This window comes from Polyodon spathula, chromosome 22, assembly GCF_017654505.1.
Source record: "Polyodon spathula isolate WHYD16114869_AA chromosome 22, ASM1765450v1, whole genome shotgun sequence".
Classification (NCBI taxonomy): Eukaryota; Metazoa; Chordata; class Actinopteri; order Acipenseriformes; family Polyodontidae; genus Polyodon; species Polyodon spathula.
Window position 1 is genome coordinate 22926230 of NC_054555.1, and position 21026 is coordinate 22947255.

General features: G+C 38.4%; 1 protein-coding gene across 1 annotated transcript in view; it reads left to right on the top strand.

Annotated features, from left to right (window-relative positions):
• Nucleotides 1-19376, top strand: part of LOC121297279 (E3 ubiquitin-protein ligase DTX1-like) — a 57066-nt gene extending 37690 nt beyond the window's left edge. Inside the window, exons 3-9 of the mRNA XM_041223513.1 lie at nucleotides 1918-1979; nucleotides 2928-3089; nucleotides 7477-7538; nucleotides 10551-10709; nucleotides 12582-12743; nucleotides 14460-14549; nucleotides 15577-19376. Coding sequence (XP_041079447.1) covers nucleotides 1918-1979; nucleotides 2928-3089; nucleotides 7477-7538; nucleotides 10551-10709; nucleotides 12582-12743; nucleotides 14460-14549; nucleotides 15577-15801 — 922 coding nt within the window. The 3' untranslated portion in view covers nucleotides 15802-19376. The remainder of the gene's footprint in view (nucleotides 1-1917; nucleotides 1980-2927; nucleotides 3090-7476; nucleotides 7539-10550; nucleotides 10710-12581; nucleotides 12744-14459; nucleotides 14550-15576) is intronic.
• The last annotated feature ends 1650 nt before the right edge of the window (nucleotides 19377-21026 follow it).

A 21026-nucleotide genomic window follows, 5' to 3' on the forward strand; every position in this document is an offset into this window, starting at 1 on the left:
CCTTATGACTGCAATAAACACTGTTGTGTTTAGATATTAAAATATCGCTGTGGCTGTAAATGCTAAATAATAAAATGACTAATAAAGATGCATTATTTAAATGTTGCCCACAGCGCTGGATAGAAAACTAGATTTAGGAAGGACCTTGTGAGAGACTGTAACATAAAAACTTGCTGTAGTAACCTAGAATTTTGCATTTTCCTTTTAAACAAAAAACAAATGTGGACGATATGGATTATTCTAAGTGTGGTTAAGTTAGAGGAATATATACTTAACAGAACAGTAGCCAGAATCCTCTGTTCATTTTTTATTTTAATAATAAAAGTTGCCTGCACCACAGACTTCATTTATTATTCCTGTGCATCAAAACACAAACCATACCTTCTTTTAGCTAACCCACAGTGCTCTTGTTAGTTTCAGCACTGGCGATCATGCTCACAGGGTTAGCACACTGAAGAAGGCACTATCTGAAACTTTTGTCTAATTGACTTAGTTTCTTATGGTTGTACCTGAGTGTTGAAATTGTGGATGAGGCTAAGAGCTCCTTAGACAGTTCAGCTATGCGAAACACAAGTAACTTGTTCATGTAAACCAATATGGGCTGAAATTCAGACTGCATTAAAAATCTAAATCAGCAAACGGCGTGATGAAGCAAGCAAACAGTTAGCAGGGGACCATGTTTATATCCGATCTCTTTATATCTCTGTTGATTTCTGACCTGTGCTTGTGGTCTCTGCAGAACAGATGGAATTAGTGGGGTCCTCAGTTTGATATCTGAACTTGATGACAGCTACTTTTACAACCAGCTTGCATGGTGCAAATTGAAACGTATCATTAGTCAAAGCAAGATCACTAATTAGATGGGTAGGGAAACATGCATCTACAACATTAGAGCTGATGCTGCTATGGCAGTGAGGGAATTTCCCCTTACAGAAAATATACCATTATAATCCCAGTGTGTTACTGTGAAGAACCATTAGCAGATCACAGAAATACCAGCAATGGCAACACAGTGGAAACAATCATCTGGTCCTGAAATGGTACATAGTAATGCAATAGACTATGGTGTGTGGTGCATGTGTTAAATTGAAAATATTACCACTGCAGTACCATTCTAGTGGCAGCCTCATATCATTGTAGCTACCCTTGCGACACACTGCATTGCCATTGAAGATCATAGTCTTTCATTTTATTAACTCAGCTGTGTCCAGTATACATGTTATTCACAAGAGCTTGAATACGCTGTGCATGAAAAAAAAAGGCAAGATGCCACTGTTCTGTGTTGGTGCTGTTGCCCAGTACAGCAGTGATGCTGTTTTCAGTGCTCTGGAGCGCATAGACCCTTGAAAGATTCATTGAGAAAGTTGATCCCGTACATGTGAGCCACTAATCATGGATAAGACAGTGAAGAAAGGACACAGAGGTTATCCCACAACAAAGAACCTCCGGATTAACAGGCACAATGCTGTATTCACAGGGGGAAACTGCTATTGAGCAAAATGTGAAACAAATCAGGACATCAGATCTGGAGCCAGGCCAGATCTGATAAAGTGTAGAAACAAGGGGGTGGCAGGGTTACCTACAGTGCTGTACTATTAGATTGCCACCTCGACTTCCAATGTATAAACTATGCAAAAAGAACAATATCCTTTAGATACCAAATGTGTTTTGCATTTCGTATTGTTCAACATGCCTGCAAGTTCAGCAGCCTCACCCAACGGATATAATGTTAAAGTCACAACACAACACATTTAGCAATACCTGTGTTGGTCAAGACGGGTTGTTTTATATGACGTGCAATGCGATATATGCGGTATATATTGTACACTATTTCTCAGTGTCTGAGCTGCTTCTCTTGTTGATGGGGTGTGGAGGAATCGGTTACACCCCTATAACCCTTGTCACTGTGTTTTCCAGGGTCCCTGCACTTCCTGTGAAGAACCTCACTGGCTCTGGCCCAGTTCACCCTGCACTGGCTGGTAAGAGGCTGTACTGGTTTCACTTGAATTGTCCCTTGAAACAGGTTAAACTCAGGTTAGCTGTTTGAAACAGGCACAGATGTGGGATGAAGTACCATTATTTTCCTGTCCTAGGGCACTCTTCAGTCAGCCTTCCAGATGCAGGGGGGCTGTTAGCAAAAACAAGCTGAGAACACATGAACACTGGTCCTTTGATTTTTGATCAATTTGATTGAATACTGACTGCTGTGTTGCCAATGGTTACTTAAAGTCATAGCTTGAATCTTAGTGAAAATGAATTGATTCACTATTGATGACAGTTAATTTATTTAAATTACTAAGAATTATTTACTACTTTTAAGTGAGTAGGATAAGCTATGCTTGTCCAAATACTGTATACAGTCATTGTGTTACTTTTAACAGTATCAGATGAAACTGTATTTATACTATGCGTGTGGGTGTACCAAAGTTTATTTTGTTTTCCTTTCAACAGCCAGCAATATCACAACAGCTTTGCCAAGCTTTGAAATCAGAGCTCCCAACAGCACCTGCAGTCCTAAATCTGTAAAACAAAAATAAATGACTTCATTAAATCTTAATGAGCAAATGCTTAATTAGAAAACATAACGGCTCTTCTTGGGTCAAAAATAATCAATGAGTGAAAGGAAACATACATAAACAACTCAGGACCTAGTACCTCTGTGTCTTCCTCCCTCATTGGTTATTTTTACGGAAGCCTATTAGAATCATTGTGCATCCATACTCTATAAAATACACGAGTTTTAAGAACGTTTGTTAATTCTTTTAAGGGTACGGCTCTACCCATAATCAATGAACAAGAAATTGAGTTAGAACTATGACAAGCTGTCCCAGTTTCCTATGAAAAAAATAGAGCATCTAAACTTGCAGGATAAAAAGTGTGAAGTGTTCAGTAGATTGAGTGCTTTGTGTTCACTGTGACCCCGGCAGGTATGACTGGGATCCTGATGTGTGCGGCGGGCCTCCCTGTGTGTCTGACCAGGGCCCCCAAACCCATCCTGTACCCCCCGCCCATCAACAAGAGCGACATTAAGCCCGTCCCAGGGGTGAACGGCACCTGCCGCAAAACCAAGAAGAAGCACCTGAAGAAAGGTAAGGGCCCGGCTGGATTTCTGCACTGATATACCACCAGCATATATGCAGGGGTGGAAATTAGACTCCCATTGCATTGCAGTTTGATCCATTCCTGGCTTTACTATGAGTTTAATAACACACACTTCAACTTGTTACTTACAGACTGTATAAAATCTGGAATGGGTGAAACGGCTATGCAAATGGAATCTTATTTCCATCGCTCTGTAGTATATGTCAAAATGAAAGAATGTACTATTCTATCAATGTCAGCCTCCCTACACTTGTGCTACCCTTAGTATAAAAGCAGTCAATTTGGTAATGGTCTTGCTGTTATTAACGACTGCCATTCATATAGTTCATTATACTTATAATTGTTCCCTGTTTCTGATTTTTTTTTCAACTCTTCATTGACATTCTAACACACTGTATTTGTAAACAGTATGAAACATGCCACACTTAATTCCTCTCTTAACCCAAACATGAATTCATTATGAACAGGGACACAGGGCTGCTATAAAAAGGTTACATTTTCTAGTATTAATGTATAATTCTTAAAGGGTCTTTCCAGCTCAAGTGTGCTGCAGGGGTGGAGGTTCCTCCATGCGGGGTTGTTGATACAGAAACGGGTTCCAGGGTAGGGGTTGTATGCAGGCAAAAGAAATGCTATTTGAGAACCAAATTCAAATCTAACTTTTCAGAGTGACCAGTGTGGTGGGGATGTTTTTATTGTTGATGAAGGGGTAGTGATGGAGTATAAAAAAAGAAAATACAGAACCAGAGCTGGAAACTGCTAACCTTCCCCAAGGCTTGAGACTCCGGGGGGGGGGGGGGGGGGAGTCTGGGATAACGGTTTCATGTTAAAAAGAAAGATCACTATCTAAAGCACTTCAGGAGTCTTCAGGACACAATAATGAAGCTTCTATGCACCGCGGTAGAATAAATAATTGAACCCCTCCTCGTCCACACATGTCTCTTCTAAAGCTCTCGGATGTAATTGTGTAGTTTCAATTTCTGTTTTCAAAGCTAGAACATTACTGGGCAGTTGTGGGCCCACAGAGGGGTCAGTTTTGGTCTCCAGTGCATTGTTCAGTATCACACGACACAATGCTTTCTTATATGGTTAGTGGCTGCAGTTCATATCAGAGGTGCGGTGCAGGACAAGCCAAGTCCAGTCTGGTCTGAGTCTGAATGAAAGGTTGTGTACTGTACAGCGTATATAAGCAAAGGTCACTGCGTTATATAATTGGGTTGTTTAGAAAGAATTTTATATAGTAATTTAACAAGAGAAGAAATGTATCATTATATGTAGTACAGTGTGGAAATCAAGGAAGTCATTGTATTTATTGATGTAATATTTTATGTGGGCAGATTATTATCTTGATGTTAATTTTAGTTCATTCGAATGCCCTGGTTTCACTTATCCCTGTAATGTCTCATTCCACCACAGCTCATTCCAGAACAGAGTTAACGAATAAATAACAACACAGACATTAATCCGATGACGCCAAAACAATCAAGCTGATTACAATTGACGTGCGTGCCAAATCTAAAATTACTTTTAATTCATGTTCTATTAAGTAGAAAACGTGCTGGACCTTGTCCTTTGTAGTTTATGTTTCATTATAATGCATTTTTACATTATCAGTAATTTATTTCCCAATTATTTTTAAGGTTAGTGTTTGAGGGTCTGAAATGGAAATGCTGCGGCAATTTTCTTTACACTGGAAATGTTTGGTTCTGAAAGTAACAAGGCCAGCACACACATAACAGAAGTAGTTGATGTGAATATAGGTCACACGTTGAAAGTGTCAAATCCTTTGAGCAAAATGGTCACGATAATCTGAGTTGACTTCATCACAAGTTCAACAATAACCTGGCAAAAGATGCTTCAGAAGAGGATTTCAAGTTTTCTGCTTAGAACTGATTTTAGGGCATGCAACCAGACAGACTGTATATGCAGACAACAGTGAAAGCCACACAACAGGACATGAGTCAGAGAGAAATCAAATGAAAGATTAACCTCAATAATTTTGACAAGCTTTCGGTTTTATTAGCCCAGCAGCTGAATAACACTAATGGATAAACGAAGAAATGCATATTTTTCATTCATTTGTATTTTCCATAGTGAATATTTCGAAAGTCATCTTTTTTGGTGTGAAATATTCCAGTTTTGCTAGCATTTTTTAAATCAACATAAAAATTTCCTATTTAGTAAGCTTTTCATATGCTGGTTCCAAATGAACACAGGTTGAAAGCGCATAGGTCATGCTTTTTTCCAGACTGAGCTGGGCAGACACTTGCTTTGGTTTCAGTTTTGTATTCTCAGGGGCTCTTTTGTGTCTGTGTGCATCTGCCATGCTTGCAGAATGACAATTAGAAGCGGCTTGCTGCAAAACGCTTGGCAGGGATTGTGTTTGACATTCATTCCCAGAATGTGATTCTCATTTAATGCTCAGATTAAAGCAAGCCCAGAACACTAGTCTTTGATCCTCTAGATCAGCAGTTCCCAGCTTGTGGTCCGTGAGTAAACTCCATGTGATCCACAAACAACTCCCTACATTCTGTTTGCAAAAAAAAAACAATTTTTACACAATCACATGTTGTGCTACTACATTATGTATTACTAAGCAACACAACAAACAGCTTTAACCACATTATATATAAGTATGACATGTATGTAGTCTGCATTGCTCTTCTTTATCTGTTTTCTGTTATTACGGGTGTGTTTATAAATTAATATATATTACAGCTGCCTTTGATGCAATACCAAGCATTGCCTTCAAAGCCGCCATTATCTGAAACAGATTTCTAATGTGAAACAAATACTAACTAAATAACTGTTACACATTATAAAGACACATTTGTCTTGTCAAAATGACAGGCTTATTTTGTTTTAGCCAACATTATTTATAAAAAAAAAAAAAAATGTGCTCATTCTATGCTTGTTTTCACTGTTCAAGGAAAAAAGCAAGTAATCCCAGTCATAGCCTTTTCGCTCCACATACAAGTAGCACACTGCATTGCATGTTCCTCGGTTGGAATGACTAAATTAAAACAAACAAACAAAAAACCTGTTAACCACAGTTTTAGTACTTCTCATTTTCAATAATAAAAAATATGTGCTACAATGTTGCCAGGGATATAGGAATATCCATATTTCCATATTATCTGTTTTTAGAGAGGTTAGCTGCGTATAGTCACACAAGTTAAAGTGAAACAAAAATAGGCTATATTTGCTGCTTCACTTGTGAACTGTTTAAACAAAGAAACAGGAAATATGCACATACAAATTAGTTTCAAAATGCTGTTGTGAAAAAACGCATGGCAAGTGTTCCATAGAAAAAATCACAAGGTGGTCTTCCCTACCTTGAAAAATGTTGGGAACCACGGCTCAAGATGATTATGTAGTTTAGGAAACAAATTCACAGCAGCCAACCCCGTCTTGATACATGTTTCAGGATCGTGGATTAGGGATTCCGAAGCAGGGATTTTTAGAAGCTGGAATTGGGGATCAAGGTTTAGAAGCTCAGAATAGGGTCTTTCAATACTGGGAGAATTGTTACTGTACATGGGGATCACGATGTGGAAAATGTTTCCTTGTTCATCCTTGTGCATTTCTTTTTTTAAACAGGTAAATAGTTACAGATATACAGTTATAGTCTTATTTGTAGCAGGGTTTATGGAAATCACCTGTACCAGTTTATACAGAGGCTGTGTCAAAATATGGACACCAGTAGCAGCTGACACAATGAGAGTTTAACAATATGCACACTTTACTAGCTGACACAGCCTGTCTGTTTTTTTATTCCCTTTATTTGGTGTTTCTTAAGAACGTAGTTTAACGTGCTTTCTCTAAACAAGATAGCTCACCAATTGAATGTACTCAATGTAAATCTCTGATCCCCACTTCTACAGTAAAATTCCCATTCCTTGGTGTTGACAATCACCATTCCCTGATCCCTGATTCTAATTTTTATGCAGTACACAGACACCAAAATACCACTGCGTTAAAACTCCTAATCCTGTAAACATGGACCTCTTCCAAGTGTATATTTATATGGGTGTACTATTCCAGAAACATTGCTTCTGTGGGCTGTGCATTGCAGCCTCTAGGTTACGCATTGTGCACTGAAGCAAGTGCAACACAATCAGCCTGGCAAATAAAGAAACAACAATACAGAAGGACAGATAACACATGTAATAGAATATTTAACAGAGAAATACTGAGAAAACGTATGAAGTGCCCCTTTCAGTTTGTGACACAGTGGTCCTTGATTTTGCCACTGGCCCTTGACTAGTTAGTCGCAGCTGTCAATGAAGTATTGAGTCAAGCAATGAGTAATTTGGTTTCATTTGCATTTGGCCAGTTTCACAGTTCATTTTTATTTGTGGTTTATTTTAACAGGGAAGAACCCAGAGGATGTGGTGAAGAGGTACATGGAAAAAGTAAAGGTGGTTCCTGACGAGGTAAGGGGAGAGCTCAGCCGAACGTGTTAGTGTGGTGCACTGGCTACAGTTGCAGGTGCCAAGACAGCATCCCCTTCCAGCTCTGCCAATGAGCGAAAGGGCCTTAGTTTTCTATGGAGGAGCTGGACAATAAATTAATAACATTTACATGGGTAAATAAGATACCCCTGGGGTGACTGATTCATTTATTTAAGGTCTGAATCATTGATGAACGGTCTCACATGTGTGTGTGTGTGTGTGTATATATATATATATATATATATATATATATATATATATATATATATATATATATATATATTTGGAGTAGCTGGGACTGGAGAGTTGACGGTCACATTGCAATGTGAATTGAATGCAATGTGGAAGTCTATTCAGAGGAGGCAAATAGGATTCTTCTGACAAGCACAAAGCTATAGAGGAACACGTATATCACGGCATCCGATCCATTCAGAATGGGTGCAAACACCATCAAATAGTAAAAAAAAAAAAAAAAACAACAACTAAAAACCCCATTAAAATGACATTTGACACGAACACAGAAAATATCTCCAAACGTTAGTGGACCAGTTATACAAAAATATCAGTCCATAGTAATGCAATTCAAACAAAGTGTCAAAGTAAAACAGCAAGTGGAAGGATCACTAGCCATTAGCATGCTGCATTTCCATCACTAACAGCAGCGCTAAAGACACTAACACTGCTTTCCACCAAGAATTTGGTTTCATTCCATCCCGGCTTTTCATAAAAGCTCTCGTGAAAGTATTCAGTACAAAGGTAGTGTCTAATTTTCTGTCCAGCTCCTGTATGTCCCAATTAATATTTGGGTGCGTTGGTAGCTGTGCTCTCTGCACACCTGACCGTGGTAGAGAAAGTCTCGCTTTCTGTCAAGGATTTGCTAGATGATTAAGAATCGTTAATGTGTGTGAGTCTATTCTAGTGTCTAAAGTGGCAGGTTTGGTTCTATTTTAATATTGAAATGGTGACAGTACAGCAGTTTGACCCATTCAAGGTTTTAATATGTGCTTGATTAGCCCCAATGTATAGGTATCAAGCTCAGGTGTGCCCTAGTAAACCCATAGTAAAACCAAGAATGGATCAAACTGCTATGCAATGGAGGCAAAGGGTTAAAGACTTTGCTCAAGTAGAAGACTGCATGTATTTAATCTTCCCACAAGACAAAATATATTATTTAGGTATGGAACTGCTGAATGTGTTGGGAATCTTTGCTGTTTGTTATCTGCTAGATGGAGGCTCTCTCTCTCAATCTGTGTCATTTCCACTAGAGAAGGCGCACTTCAGGGTTCCTGTTCATGAATATAATCTTGACAAATGAAGAATGGACTTGTATTCACCCTGCAAAATGACATGCTGCTTCCTTATCAGTCCCTTGTGGCTGTGAGAAGGAAGTATGTGTCACATCTAGATCTATGTCAGTTTAAGTGCAGGGTAGCAGCTCAGGTTAATGTTGCAGCGCTTGACGCAGTAAGTTGCAGGGATATTTTCCCTGGACCATGCAACTCTTGCTAATTGCTTAAGCTCATGGATCAATTCAAAAGCTTACTGCTGTGTACTTTACTGTGCTGGACTGTGCTCTACAGTTCTACAGACATTACAGAATTCAAAGGTTTTCTTCTGGGTGGCAGGAATAATCAGTTACATTTTTTTTAAATTGGGCTGTAAATGCAGTTTTGTAGTTCCAATGTTGATCCTATTAAACAACATACTGTACATAATTATAACATGAACATTAAACAGTTGCTAAGGCCTTTTTTAATTGCGTTATGTTTGTTGTGCTGTTGCCATGTAATGTCCAAATATAGCTTCCTCTTTTGTGGATTTGGTCTGTTTTCCAGTGCATTGTAGTATAGCTTTTTTTTAGCACCCCCAGACAAATGTTATTCTCAGTCTATGGCTTGTTTGAATTGGACACAACAGCATGGAAAATTCATAATGCCTTCATGAAGGTCACTTAACACTGTGTAGCTATGTGTGTACAATCCTTCGTTGTCACTTTGAAAACTCAAGTAACATGATGTATTCATTCATGACTTCATTTTTTCCAAACAGTTTATCTGTTTGTGTTTTTATTTACCTTTTGAAAAAATAGACTAATAGACTTCTTTAAAAGCTGATGTATACAGTAGAAGCTGTCATATCCAAGTTCCAGGGGTCCATCAGATATGTGAAAATATCTTATTTCACAGGGACTCGTTATACTACATTATAGTTGCTTTATTAACATTAGGGCTTTATAAACTGATAAATTGAGGTCAGCAAAAAGAAAAAAAAAGTAAAACACCAAAGTACGGTGTTACACATATAGGCCCACTATACAAAAAAAAAAAAAAACTGTACAAATGATTGCAAAAAAACAATTTACAAAACAGCATTCCAAAAACAGTTCTTACCATGCTTTCTCAGTCCGAAACTGTAAGTGTCAACCTGAGACAGAAATGCTGTTTAAAAAAAACAACCGCAACTACAAAAAAGCACTCACACAAACACAAACTGCCATTGGACGACATTGAAAAAGTGTTGCTTTTTATGTTTTTAATTGTACAGTAAGAATATGAATCACTTGTTTTCTGGTTTTGTTTTACTGAACAGTTAAAATGAGCAGTTCTGCCCCATTAAGAGCTGCATTTACTGTTTTAGAGCCATGATAAAATGTGCATTGATCTGTTTCAGTGCTGTTCAGTTGGTAGCAGCATGTGTAAATGACACAGTTAATAGAGGGGATTGTCTCTCACAGGATTGGATATGATAGGTTCTTCTATATTTAATACTTTGACTACACCGTGTTGATCAGTTAATTATTACATGCACTTAGCACACAATTCTGTAATTGGGAGGATTTAACTCCTTACATTACAACATGTATTTAATAATGTAACTAAATGTAGTACAGCTTAACTACAGTATAGTCAATGTACCTGTACTAATTGTGTCCAGAATAAGAGGATTCTGCTCAGTGTCTAGTTCTGTTTCCTAACTGTGACCTTCCGTTGCCAGGACTGCACTATCTGTATGGAGAGACTGACCACCTCGTCCGGCTATGAGGGGGTGCTCAGTCACAAAGGGATCAAGTCAGACCTGGTGGGCAAGCTGAGCAAGTGTGGCCACATCTATCACCTGCTGTGCCTGGTAGCCATGTACAACAACGGCAACAAGGTGAGTGAATGGGCAACCTTCCCGTGACGCTAAACTAACGGAGGAAGAGAAAGGGGCCATTCGCAGTACCTTATTGTGAGCCCCTCCAACACTTAATAAACATAAAACATGCCAAGTCAAGTGTTCAGTATTTAACAATATCTAATTCTCGGTTAGCATGTATGAAACCGTTTACGACTGCATGTAATAAGAATGTTTTCTACTCACCTAATTCAATTGCATCTTGCGTTCATCTATACATCTAACTCTAAACTTATTGTTTCTGCTTGTCAGAACACGGTGAGTATAATGGCAATAAAAGGGCAGTAAAGGCCTTTCTCTGGAATAATATTCTAAAGGAGCAAATGCATACAATAAGTTTCTTGGTTACTATCAAATTTCATATTTAGGTTGTTTAAAAAAAAATGGGATTCTGTTGTTTACTGCTTTGTTCCGTAGTTAGTTTATCCTTCTGTGTAGTCCACTAAAACCAACTGTTGACAGTCCAATTTGAGTATAAACATTAAAGTTGAATTTGCTAACATCTCTTGTAAATACACTACTGTATTTTACTTACAATATAATTATTACTATGTAATTTTGTGTATAGTTGTAGTGTAATAAACGCCGCTTATGTTAAGTGTTACTGGCTAGTCAGATAATTGTATAATTACATAAAGAGAGTATGTAATTTCATCAACAGTAAAGTGTAAGTGCCTTTTGCTGCCCTTTAATAAGTCATGTCATCTCCACGGTTACCATTGTTGTAGAATAGGGCCCACTTGTGGCCGTTGGCCATGTTTGGATTAAGTAACTGTAGATCCTGGTTTAGAATATTGACGACTTCTTTCACAAGGCAAACAACTGGAGCGCCTCTGAGCTGGTCTTTGTGTTTGGTTTTTGACACCTCCCAGTACTGATATTTCAGCCTAGCAATCTGTGACAGTTTTGTTGACAGGCGAATACAGTTGTGACAGCTACATGCCATTTCTGCTGAGTATGGTTACGTATAAGCCTTGTAAGCACTGTGCTACAAGCTCAGGATCCCTTTGTTGGTTAGTGTAGCTGCCAGTGACATCAGCAGCTCATTATAAAGACATGAAATAGCCATCTCCTGTCACAGGGTGAGGCGAGCTGTGGGCTACTAATTTGGTTCAATATAATCATAAGCACTACATATGATTTATTTCCAGTTTTTCCAGCCGAGCATACCAGTGTTTAATATATAACTATATAAACATTGTTGCAAATGGCAATTAAGTAGAAACACAGACTCTCAGCAGTGCAAAAGTCACAGAATACAGTATGATTACTCAAGGACCAGGAGACAAGCAAAGCAACATGGCAGATCTCAGTATTAGAACAACATAACCATTGCAAACATCATGAAAAGGTAACATAGGGGTAAACAAATGTTTTAAGTGGTATTTGCAGTTTTATGTCCTTATAATACAGCATTTAAGCTAGAGGTGCAGTAATCAATAATAATGAATTATAATGAATGCATTAAAAAAAACTATCATAACTATTAATTTTATTATTAAAAAGCAAGAAGCCTACATTTTCTTTTTCTCATCAGAAAACAACACACAAGAAAACAGGTACTCGATCAATTATTATGGCTTGCAAAATAAAAACTATGCCAATCAACAGTCGATTAATCGATTCATTGTTGTATCTCTAATTGAATTCACATTATTTAGGCCTACCTCTATACTGTGTCCAGTATATATAACTATATTGTCCTGTTTAAGTGGGACAAATTGTGGTTGAAAACCATAAAAAACTGAATTTTAACATTTGATAAACCAGTGAAATATATCGGTAACAATCGCAGGAAACAGAAAATCCCCACCCCCTCCTGTTGAGTTTGTGGTCTGATTTCTTTTCCAGGACGGCAGTCTGCAGTGCCCCACCTGCAAAGCTATCTATGGTGAAAAGACAGGCACACAGCCTCCTGGGAAGATGGAGTTCCACGTCATCCCCCACTGCCTTCCCGGATACCCCGAATTCAAAACCATCCGCATTATCTACGATATCCCTGCCGGCATCCAGGTGAGTCGCTCTGTTCCAGTCCACACTTGCCTTTCCAAACTTGGCACAGAAAGAAAATATACTTTACAATATGAAAACAATATATATATACAATAGTTCTGTTATTTTTGTTCCTATGGTGCGTTATCTATTAATCACTCTGTGTATGGAAGTTGCCTGAAGTCCCATTCACGCACAATTCTGGCTTGGTGGATGGGTGCATTACTTCTTGAATGTATCCATCGCCATCAGGGTTTAAGTGCATGTTGGGTGGATTTGATTTTCAACGACATTCTTACCGCCTTCCAGAATAATCAAAGGTATACAAAGAGAACAACACCATGGCAATGCATTATCCAATGAGCTAGGCAGGTCCTTATAAAGTGACAAGGCAGTATATACGATATATATATATATTATATAGATATTATATATATATATATATATATATATATACATATATATTATACTATATATATCCTTGCAATGCTTGAAATAACAATGACTCCCATTATGAGGAAGCTGAGTCACTCAGCCCCCAGTATGATACGAACAATACATTGAGCTACGTTTCAGACAGGATACCCCTGGGACACCTGGAGTCTGTAGAAAACTTAGGGCTATTATTAATCACAGGAGGCAGCTGCCGTGTTTGAATATACCCTGCATAGAAACTGGGCCAGCTGTGGAATCCAGGCCAGCGCTTCTGAGGCCTGACTCCAGCTGTAACCCTTCCTTGCGGCAGCGTGTCATTTCTGGGCTTCCCGGGGCTCCGATCAGGAACGCCAAGAATACGTTAACTGAGGAGGAACGGAGAAGGGTTCCTGTGTTTCATCCGTCATACACCGTGCATAGGGAAACCTAGGGAAATTAGTTGATTTAGAGATACTGTAGTCGTGCCAGTGTGCTCAATACAATCAATCTATTGTGTAGTCCTTGCTAGTAATGTTAACATTTGCGTTTTTGTATGGTAACTGGTTCTATAATAGTATCCTAATAGGTTTTTCTAGGTTGTTCGTCTGTCTGTTACACTGTGCATGGGAAACAGGATAACTGCCTTGATTCTGCATCTTCCCCTAACTTGTATCATACACTCCTGCCCCCCTGTAGATCTTTCACATTGCATTTGGCTACAATCCAATAGACTCTTGATTTTATACAAATATGTGTACCCTTTCAGGTACAGTGTGATTATTACACGATAATGAGAACTCTCTGTATGTGCACACAATGATTCCATATCAAGCTCACCAGGAACTACTATTAAGTGCTTTTCTATAACAAATAAAACTAATATTGCATACTGCATATTGATAGAAACACAGCAGCTGTCTTGGAATTCTGAATTTTTGTTTTTACAGATATAGTTCTAATAGGATTTTGATGATCCAGTTGAGAATCACTCTGGATTGCATTAACCACCTGAGGCTTCTGGGGATTATCCCTAAAATGAAGTGTTTGATTCAGTCCAGGTGGATTCCCTGGTACTGTAAAATGCCTTAAAAATTGCAGCTGTGATTTATCAAACCCTTTGTTAGCGTGCTAGAGTGCTTGCTGATTCTCGTTTGAGGCTATGGATGATTTACCTTGTCGTTGGTCGATTGTCCTGCATTGAAACATGCAAGAAGCCAGCAGTTCAAGGCTGGTGCTGGTGGCAGTGAATATGGGAGGCCGGTTCCCAAGCTAAGGGTTTGCTTGGTTGAGTGGCTGAGATGTTGGTTCCTCATGTCTTCCCAGGGCACCGAGCACCCAAATCCAGGGAAGAAGTTTAGTGCCAGAGGATTCCCCCGGCACTGCTACCTGCCGGACGTAGAAAAGGGAAGAAAGGTACAGCTCCTATTTCATTATTCACACCTGTGTTTGAAATCTAATATTTCAACATTTGCAGTGAGCATTACCATATTAGCTTCCAAAGTACAGAACTACTTGACGTATTGCCCTTTTATGAACTGGTTGTCTCAATTTCATGAAACTTTCCTGACATACTGTGAACGTAGGTCATGTGATATGGCCATCTGTATGTCATGCCTACGTTTCTTTGCTATAACCTATCATGATGAAATGGTGTACTGTACTGTAGGTATTTACCACAAATTCTGACCTGCCGCTGCTGCCTAGTCATTACACATTGATGGATTGGTAGCTATGGGCCTATTCAAAAGCATGTTTTCAGAGAGAAACTAATTTAAACTAACAAGAATGTCTCTGGGGAAGAAATATAACTGCTCTTTCTGCAACTAATTTGTTTCACACTAGTTTTATACTGTGGTAATGGTTTGTCTGAGGCATCACATTTCTCAATGTGAAAAGGTGAGTGTAAATTTGAACTGGATTTTTTATGGTATTTTCTTCTATGCTATTAGTGATAAAAATGTATGGATCACTCCTAGCAGAGATTTCAATAATGCACTTCCAATTCACCTTTTAATTGACCTTGTTCTACTTCAGGAAGTCACATGAAGGAGCACATTAAAAACATGTCAGTCACAGGAAAAGCAGCGATTGGTACTTGAAAAGCAACTCCAAGCGTGAAGCTTCTGGGTGTTGTAGTTCTTCTAAAGGAAATAAATGACAATTGCCATATTTTTGGTGTTGACTGCTATCATTCTTGATATGCCACATTGACATTTACTTATTTACTAGTAGCTATGAAAAATGTACCATTAAAAGTCAAACACATGTGAACATGTTAAGGCATTTTACTCAAAAGCTCTCTAGCTGACAGGTAAGCATGTGTCTTATGCTGATGTCAGCATTATTAACTCATCAGCTGCTAGGAGGGTTATCGTTAAACACTGTATTCAGATAACAGTACATCATAAGAAAGTCTGTCTCTTTCGGTTTCCTGTTGCAGGTCCTAAAGCTGTTGATAGTTGCCTGGGACCGCCGCTTGATCTTTACCATCGGCACGTCCAACACCACTGGGGAGACGGACACAGTGGTCTGGAACGAGATCCACCACAAGACAGAATTTGGCTCCAACTTGACAGGACATGGCTACCCAGACCCCAAATACCTGGGCAATGTCCTGGCGGAACTCTCCGCTCAGGGAGTGACCGACGAGGTGCTGAAAGACTGAGGCACAGCGAGAGAGAGGAGCAACTTGTCACGAAGAAGGAACTTCTTTACTTCACGCAAAAGGAAAGCAAAAGGAATCTTCTTTAACTTAGTGACTTGCTAAAAAAACTAAAACTAAAAAAAAAACACTATTTCTTCTGCTTTAGCTTCTTTTGCCTTGGGCTTGCCAAAAAAATGAAAACTAAAATGGAGGAACAAAGTTCTTAGCCTTCCCTTCTGGGAGGTGTTTAGGGGGTGGCTGGGACTGCTGCATTTTTATTGGTCACTGTGTCTGTGGGGGTGGGGCCGAGCAGAGAGGCTCTTCCACTTAGAGATGGTAGATTGTCAGGAAAGGGCAAAGTCGCCAATTTAATGTTACGTTTTTTCTTTGTCTTGAATAAATATATCAAATATAGGAATATATTAATGGATTCATTAAGATAATAAGCCCTATTAGTTAAAGGAGCGGTGTCTGAATATTTTAGTGTTCTCAACTAACCTTTGGAATGGAGAATCTATATGTAATCTAACTGTTTAAAATGTATATTTTACCTACAAAGTGGCTAAACACACAAAACTTGCTCCAGTTAGTCTGTCTAGACCCTGCAGATTGGAAGCTTTTGTCCCTTCCACATGCAAAAACTGAGAGATGTTTAATAAACTTACATTAATATAGATTTAGATTTTCATTTTTACTGCCTATTTACCCTTTTTGAACATTATAATGTTCTGTTTTTGCTTGTCAAGTCGTTACATTCTATATACTATAGTTTGTGTGCTACCAAAAAAACCCTAGAAACTGCACTGTGGGAAGATGTATGACCTTAGTACAGCTTATACTTTAAGTTCTGCTTATGGTAGCCACTTCTGGTGAAGAATTTCAAAGAAAAGCTGGTTCTAATGACATTGCAGTTGTTTCTTTATAGCAAATGTATTAAGAAAGGGAGTTTAAAAACAGTGGTTCCAGCAACATCATGAGAATGTGAGAATTTAGCTCAATTAGCTCAATTAGCTCAATTAGCTCAATTAGCTTGCCAATACAAGTTCAGAGTAGATGTATTAGTATAATAATGTGGATGTATTTAAACATACTTGGACCATTTATAAACATATTTCCTCAACCAGTCCTTCCAAGATTTAAAATAAATCCTTAAATTGAATTTCTTACATAGTGGTCTGTTTGTGTCCCATTCGGTGCCCCTTGCATGTTTTAAAAATATGTTTTACAAACAAGTACATTACATTGTAAGAAGGCTGTTACTTCACAAGTCCATGCTGGAAGTATGAGCTTTCTAAGTGTTTATTGTGAAATGCATTTATATAACAGAAACACCAGCCCTGCTAACTTCACAACAGTGCAGCCTATTGAAGAGTAAAATAAGCAGATAACATGGAAATATATATTTAGTATAAAACTGACCATTGCAGCTTTAACCCCTAAGAACTAGGCAGTTTTTAAATGTTTCATGTTAAAAAAATTATTGAATGAATTTCATGTAACATTTTAGGTATCCGTTTTAAGTGATTATAAACAGTCTACAAACATGTTATTAATTATGCTATTAACAATTATAGAATATGATTAGAGATAACAACACTGTATACACTTTTGCCATTTTGGTTTTGCTATTGTTTATAATCAGTTATAATGAATATAGTCTGTCTGCCTATCTTTTCAGGTTTGTATCGCTGCTTGTCTGTCTGTCTTTATATGTCAGTCACACCAATTATAGGGATGCTTTTGCAATGCAGTTATACACTTTTGACATTGTTTTTTTGGGTTTTTTTTTTTGCTATAGTTTATAATCACTTATAATAGATACATAAACTACAGTGTTACCGTGTTATTTTCATAAATAAAAACAAAACTACATTATGAATGTTATAAATATATACATTTAAATATATAGTGTCAAGAAGGAATTCAATGAAAGTAGAAGAGTTTGAACAGGATAGCACTCAGTCCTTTCCTCCACTCTTTTGGTCCCTCAAGTTTAATCACCAGGCCACCCTATTTCCTAGTCCATCAGCTCTAACCATCAGACCACATTGTCTCCCAGTCCCTCAGCTCTAAGCAAAAGGCCACATTGCCTTTTAGTCTCTCAGCTCTAACCACTAGGCCACACTGTCTCCTTGTCCTGCAGCTCTAACCACTTGACCACACTTCCCTTAATCACCCCTCAGTCCTCATATAGTCTCACTGCTTCCAATGTGTCCACTGATCTCCTTTTTTAAATTTAAGTGGATGTTTGTTTTTTTATATTGTCAATTTTCTTAATGATCTGAACAGCAGCAGATTATAATTAATGCTAATGTTTTCCTGGTGATTTAATGAACCCTTATTAACATCACTAAATGCAATACCAATACAGTGAAAATAGAACCGCAGTTAAAGATCATGTTATGAATTTCAAAACGACGGCATTAAGATCGGACACGGTTCACATTATTAAAACAGGACCCTATAAATCATCCAATCTTAGATCGACAGTGCGACCCAGAATGCGTATCAATCCTAACATCTGTAGAAAACAGGGACTAATGGATCTGTGATATCCCGAAGTATTGAAATGTCACATTGCAACACTGACTCTCCCCTACACATTTCCATCTGAAAACACCATTGATTTCCACATGTGCCCTAAAGCCGATTCAATACAGTGCCCATGGAGTAAATCTAATGGAAATTTGATGGGAATGTACTGATTCCTCTTGGCTAATCGTTTCCATTAGCAGAAGTTACTTTAGGTTATATATTGGTCTCTTTATACAGGGGAGGTGGGAAGTAAATAACAGATGCAACCACAGGCTTTGGAGAATACCATGAAGATGCTTGGGTGTAGCACAAACCTTGAACCTACAAAAGACTTGTTGCTATCAAAGAACCATTCCAATAACAACTACAACGTGGACGTGCAATAACTTTCTTAGTTCTGTGTGGTAATGCGTGTAGTACGGACACGACATTTGGGACCGGGCAGCTAATTTTGATTAAAGCAAGTAGGATTTATGCAAACCTACTTTAGATCCAGGACAACCACAGTGTATGTGATGGAACTGAAAGGAAACATCACATTGACTCCAGCACTCCACAATGCTATTTAATGTGAGCCTGTAACTGTAGTCTAAACAGGAGTGCGCTACCATTTAGAAACCCATTGCCCATGTGAAACAGACCTAACATTCTTTGAGTTAGGTCAACGCATGACAAACCTTGCTATTGAATGCTGAAGTTCTAGACAGTCGGATGCAGGTCAGGTTGTTTGGATCTGATTGTCTGGAGTCCATTCATTGTTTTAATGTCATAGCGAGGGAGGAGGTGGGCATGTTTTTTCTTTGTTTTTGATGTGCTCAAGGAGGTTGATATTTTGTTTTCCTGCTCAAAAGTGTCCAAGGTGTTCTGAAGACACTATCACAGACTTTTGTTAACAGAAAGTATGGATATTAAAGGAGCACATGAATGAAAAACTTTGAGAGGCAAAGCTTAGCATATTATTTAAAACAATAAAGGGCTTGTCATTTTATTAGTCTTGACTATAAAGTTGAACATGTTGCATGGTTGTGTGTTATTTGTGAATAAATCAATGTTGCCTCAAACAGAGGGCTGTTTGATTTCATCTCTGACTCCTGGGATTATTGCTTTCACGCACGTCTTTCCTCTCTTTTCATCTTACAGGTACAGACCCACATACATACAGTAAGCCACACTCGTAAGATTACACATCTCTCAAGAACTTCTTATCCAATTGTAGACATTCTTTACCCCAAGTTATTGAGAGAGTCGGAATCTGAGCTCTAAGGCAGAAACAAACAGAACTCTAGGCAGGTTAGTTGTCAGCACATATAACAGGGCAAAGGCTGGACGTGAACCAGCAACTTTGCCACTGAAAGAAAACGTCTAAAGCACAATATAATAAAGCCAGGCTCATTTGCATTTGTGGTTTTAGAGCTTTTAACCTCATCTCATCTCACCATCAGGACCAAATACAATGGCAGCATATCACACAGCACTGCCTGTTACACAAACACATACCATTTACACATAACCCTTTCCTAGAAGTCTTCTATCCTACTCCCTCTCGCTCCATCCCGGTCACTTTCTCCATTTCAACTGCAGCACTACACTACTCTTTGTGTATAGTGGTTTCAGCTGTTAAGTTTTAAAGCTGTAGTACAGATTTAAAATGGGCTCTGTTGCAATATGTATGTTTATAGGTCTTAATGAGAAAGATAATGAAGGGGGGTGTATGTTTTCATACTACTGTATATATCCGACTGTTTGTCAAATATTCTTTATTCTAACAAAGTTTCCATTTGCTTTTAATAGAATTGCTAGTCTGTAGGTACATTGGCAGCTTTAACAGGTTGTTAATGGCTTTCATCCAGTTTCTGAAGACAGTAATAAGGCCCTTTTTGAAACTGGGAATTTTTGCCAGCGCATTCAAATTGCCGGTCTGTTCTTGTTGAACTAGCTGAACTCAAGGATGAGGAACTCAATTTCTCAATGTGCAACAGTGACATCAAAGGAGAATGAATAGGGAGTGCATTACCAAGTCCAGAAGTAAGCAACGCTATGCTGAGTCAGGTCTGAACCGGGATTGAGGTATCTAAACCTGGTTAAGCTGGTGCATGGCAGCCAGGATTGCATTGATTGGACGATAGCTTGGCAAGATGTTTACAGTTGGGGAGGTGACGGGGTACACTCCGCTCCTGTGTGTATTGTATTATTTGTTGTATTATTATTTAAATGTATTATTTAGGTGTGTAAAAGCATGTTATTGTTAATTGATTGAAGCATGGATGGGGTTATTACTAATCTGGGGATGCTCACATGTATATAAACCCACAGCTTTGGCTAATTGAGGTTGGGTATTCAGAGGTGGAATGAGAGAGCGAGACAGTAAAAGAAGTAATATAACAATTGCTTTATACCAGCGCGATACTTGTTTGATTTAGTGCTCGTTTTGTTTTGTGTTTTGTCCGTCTGTTTTGGCCATCTTGCCGTTTTCTTTGTATCAGTGTTCTGTTTGTTCAAACCTTTTGTTGATTGATTATTAGAACGTGCAAGCAGTGCTTTCATACCCTGCAGTACTGACTGTGTGTCCATTCTCTGACGTCACCACCAGCCGTCCTGGTCACTGGAGGAAATGTATTTTTATTGAGACGAAAGGTCGTACAGCATAAATGCAGTATTTTCCATTTTTAAAATCAACCAATCAATCAATCTTTATATGATATAATGCCCTT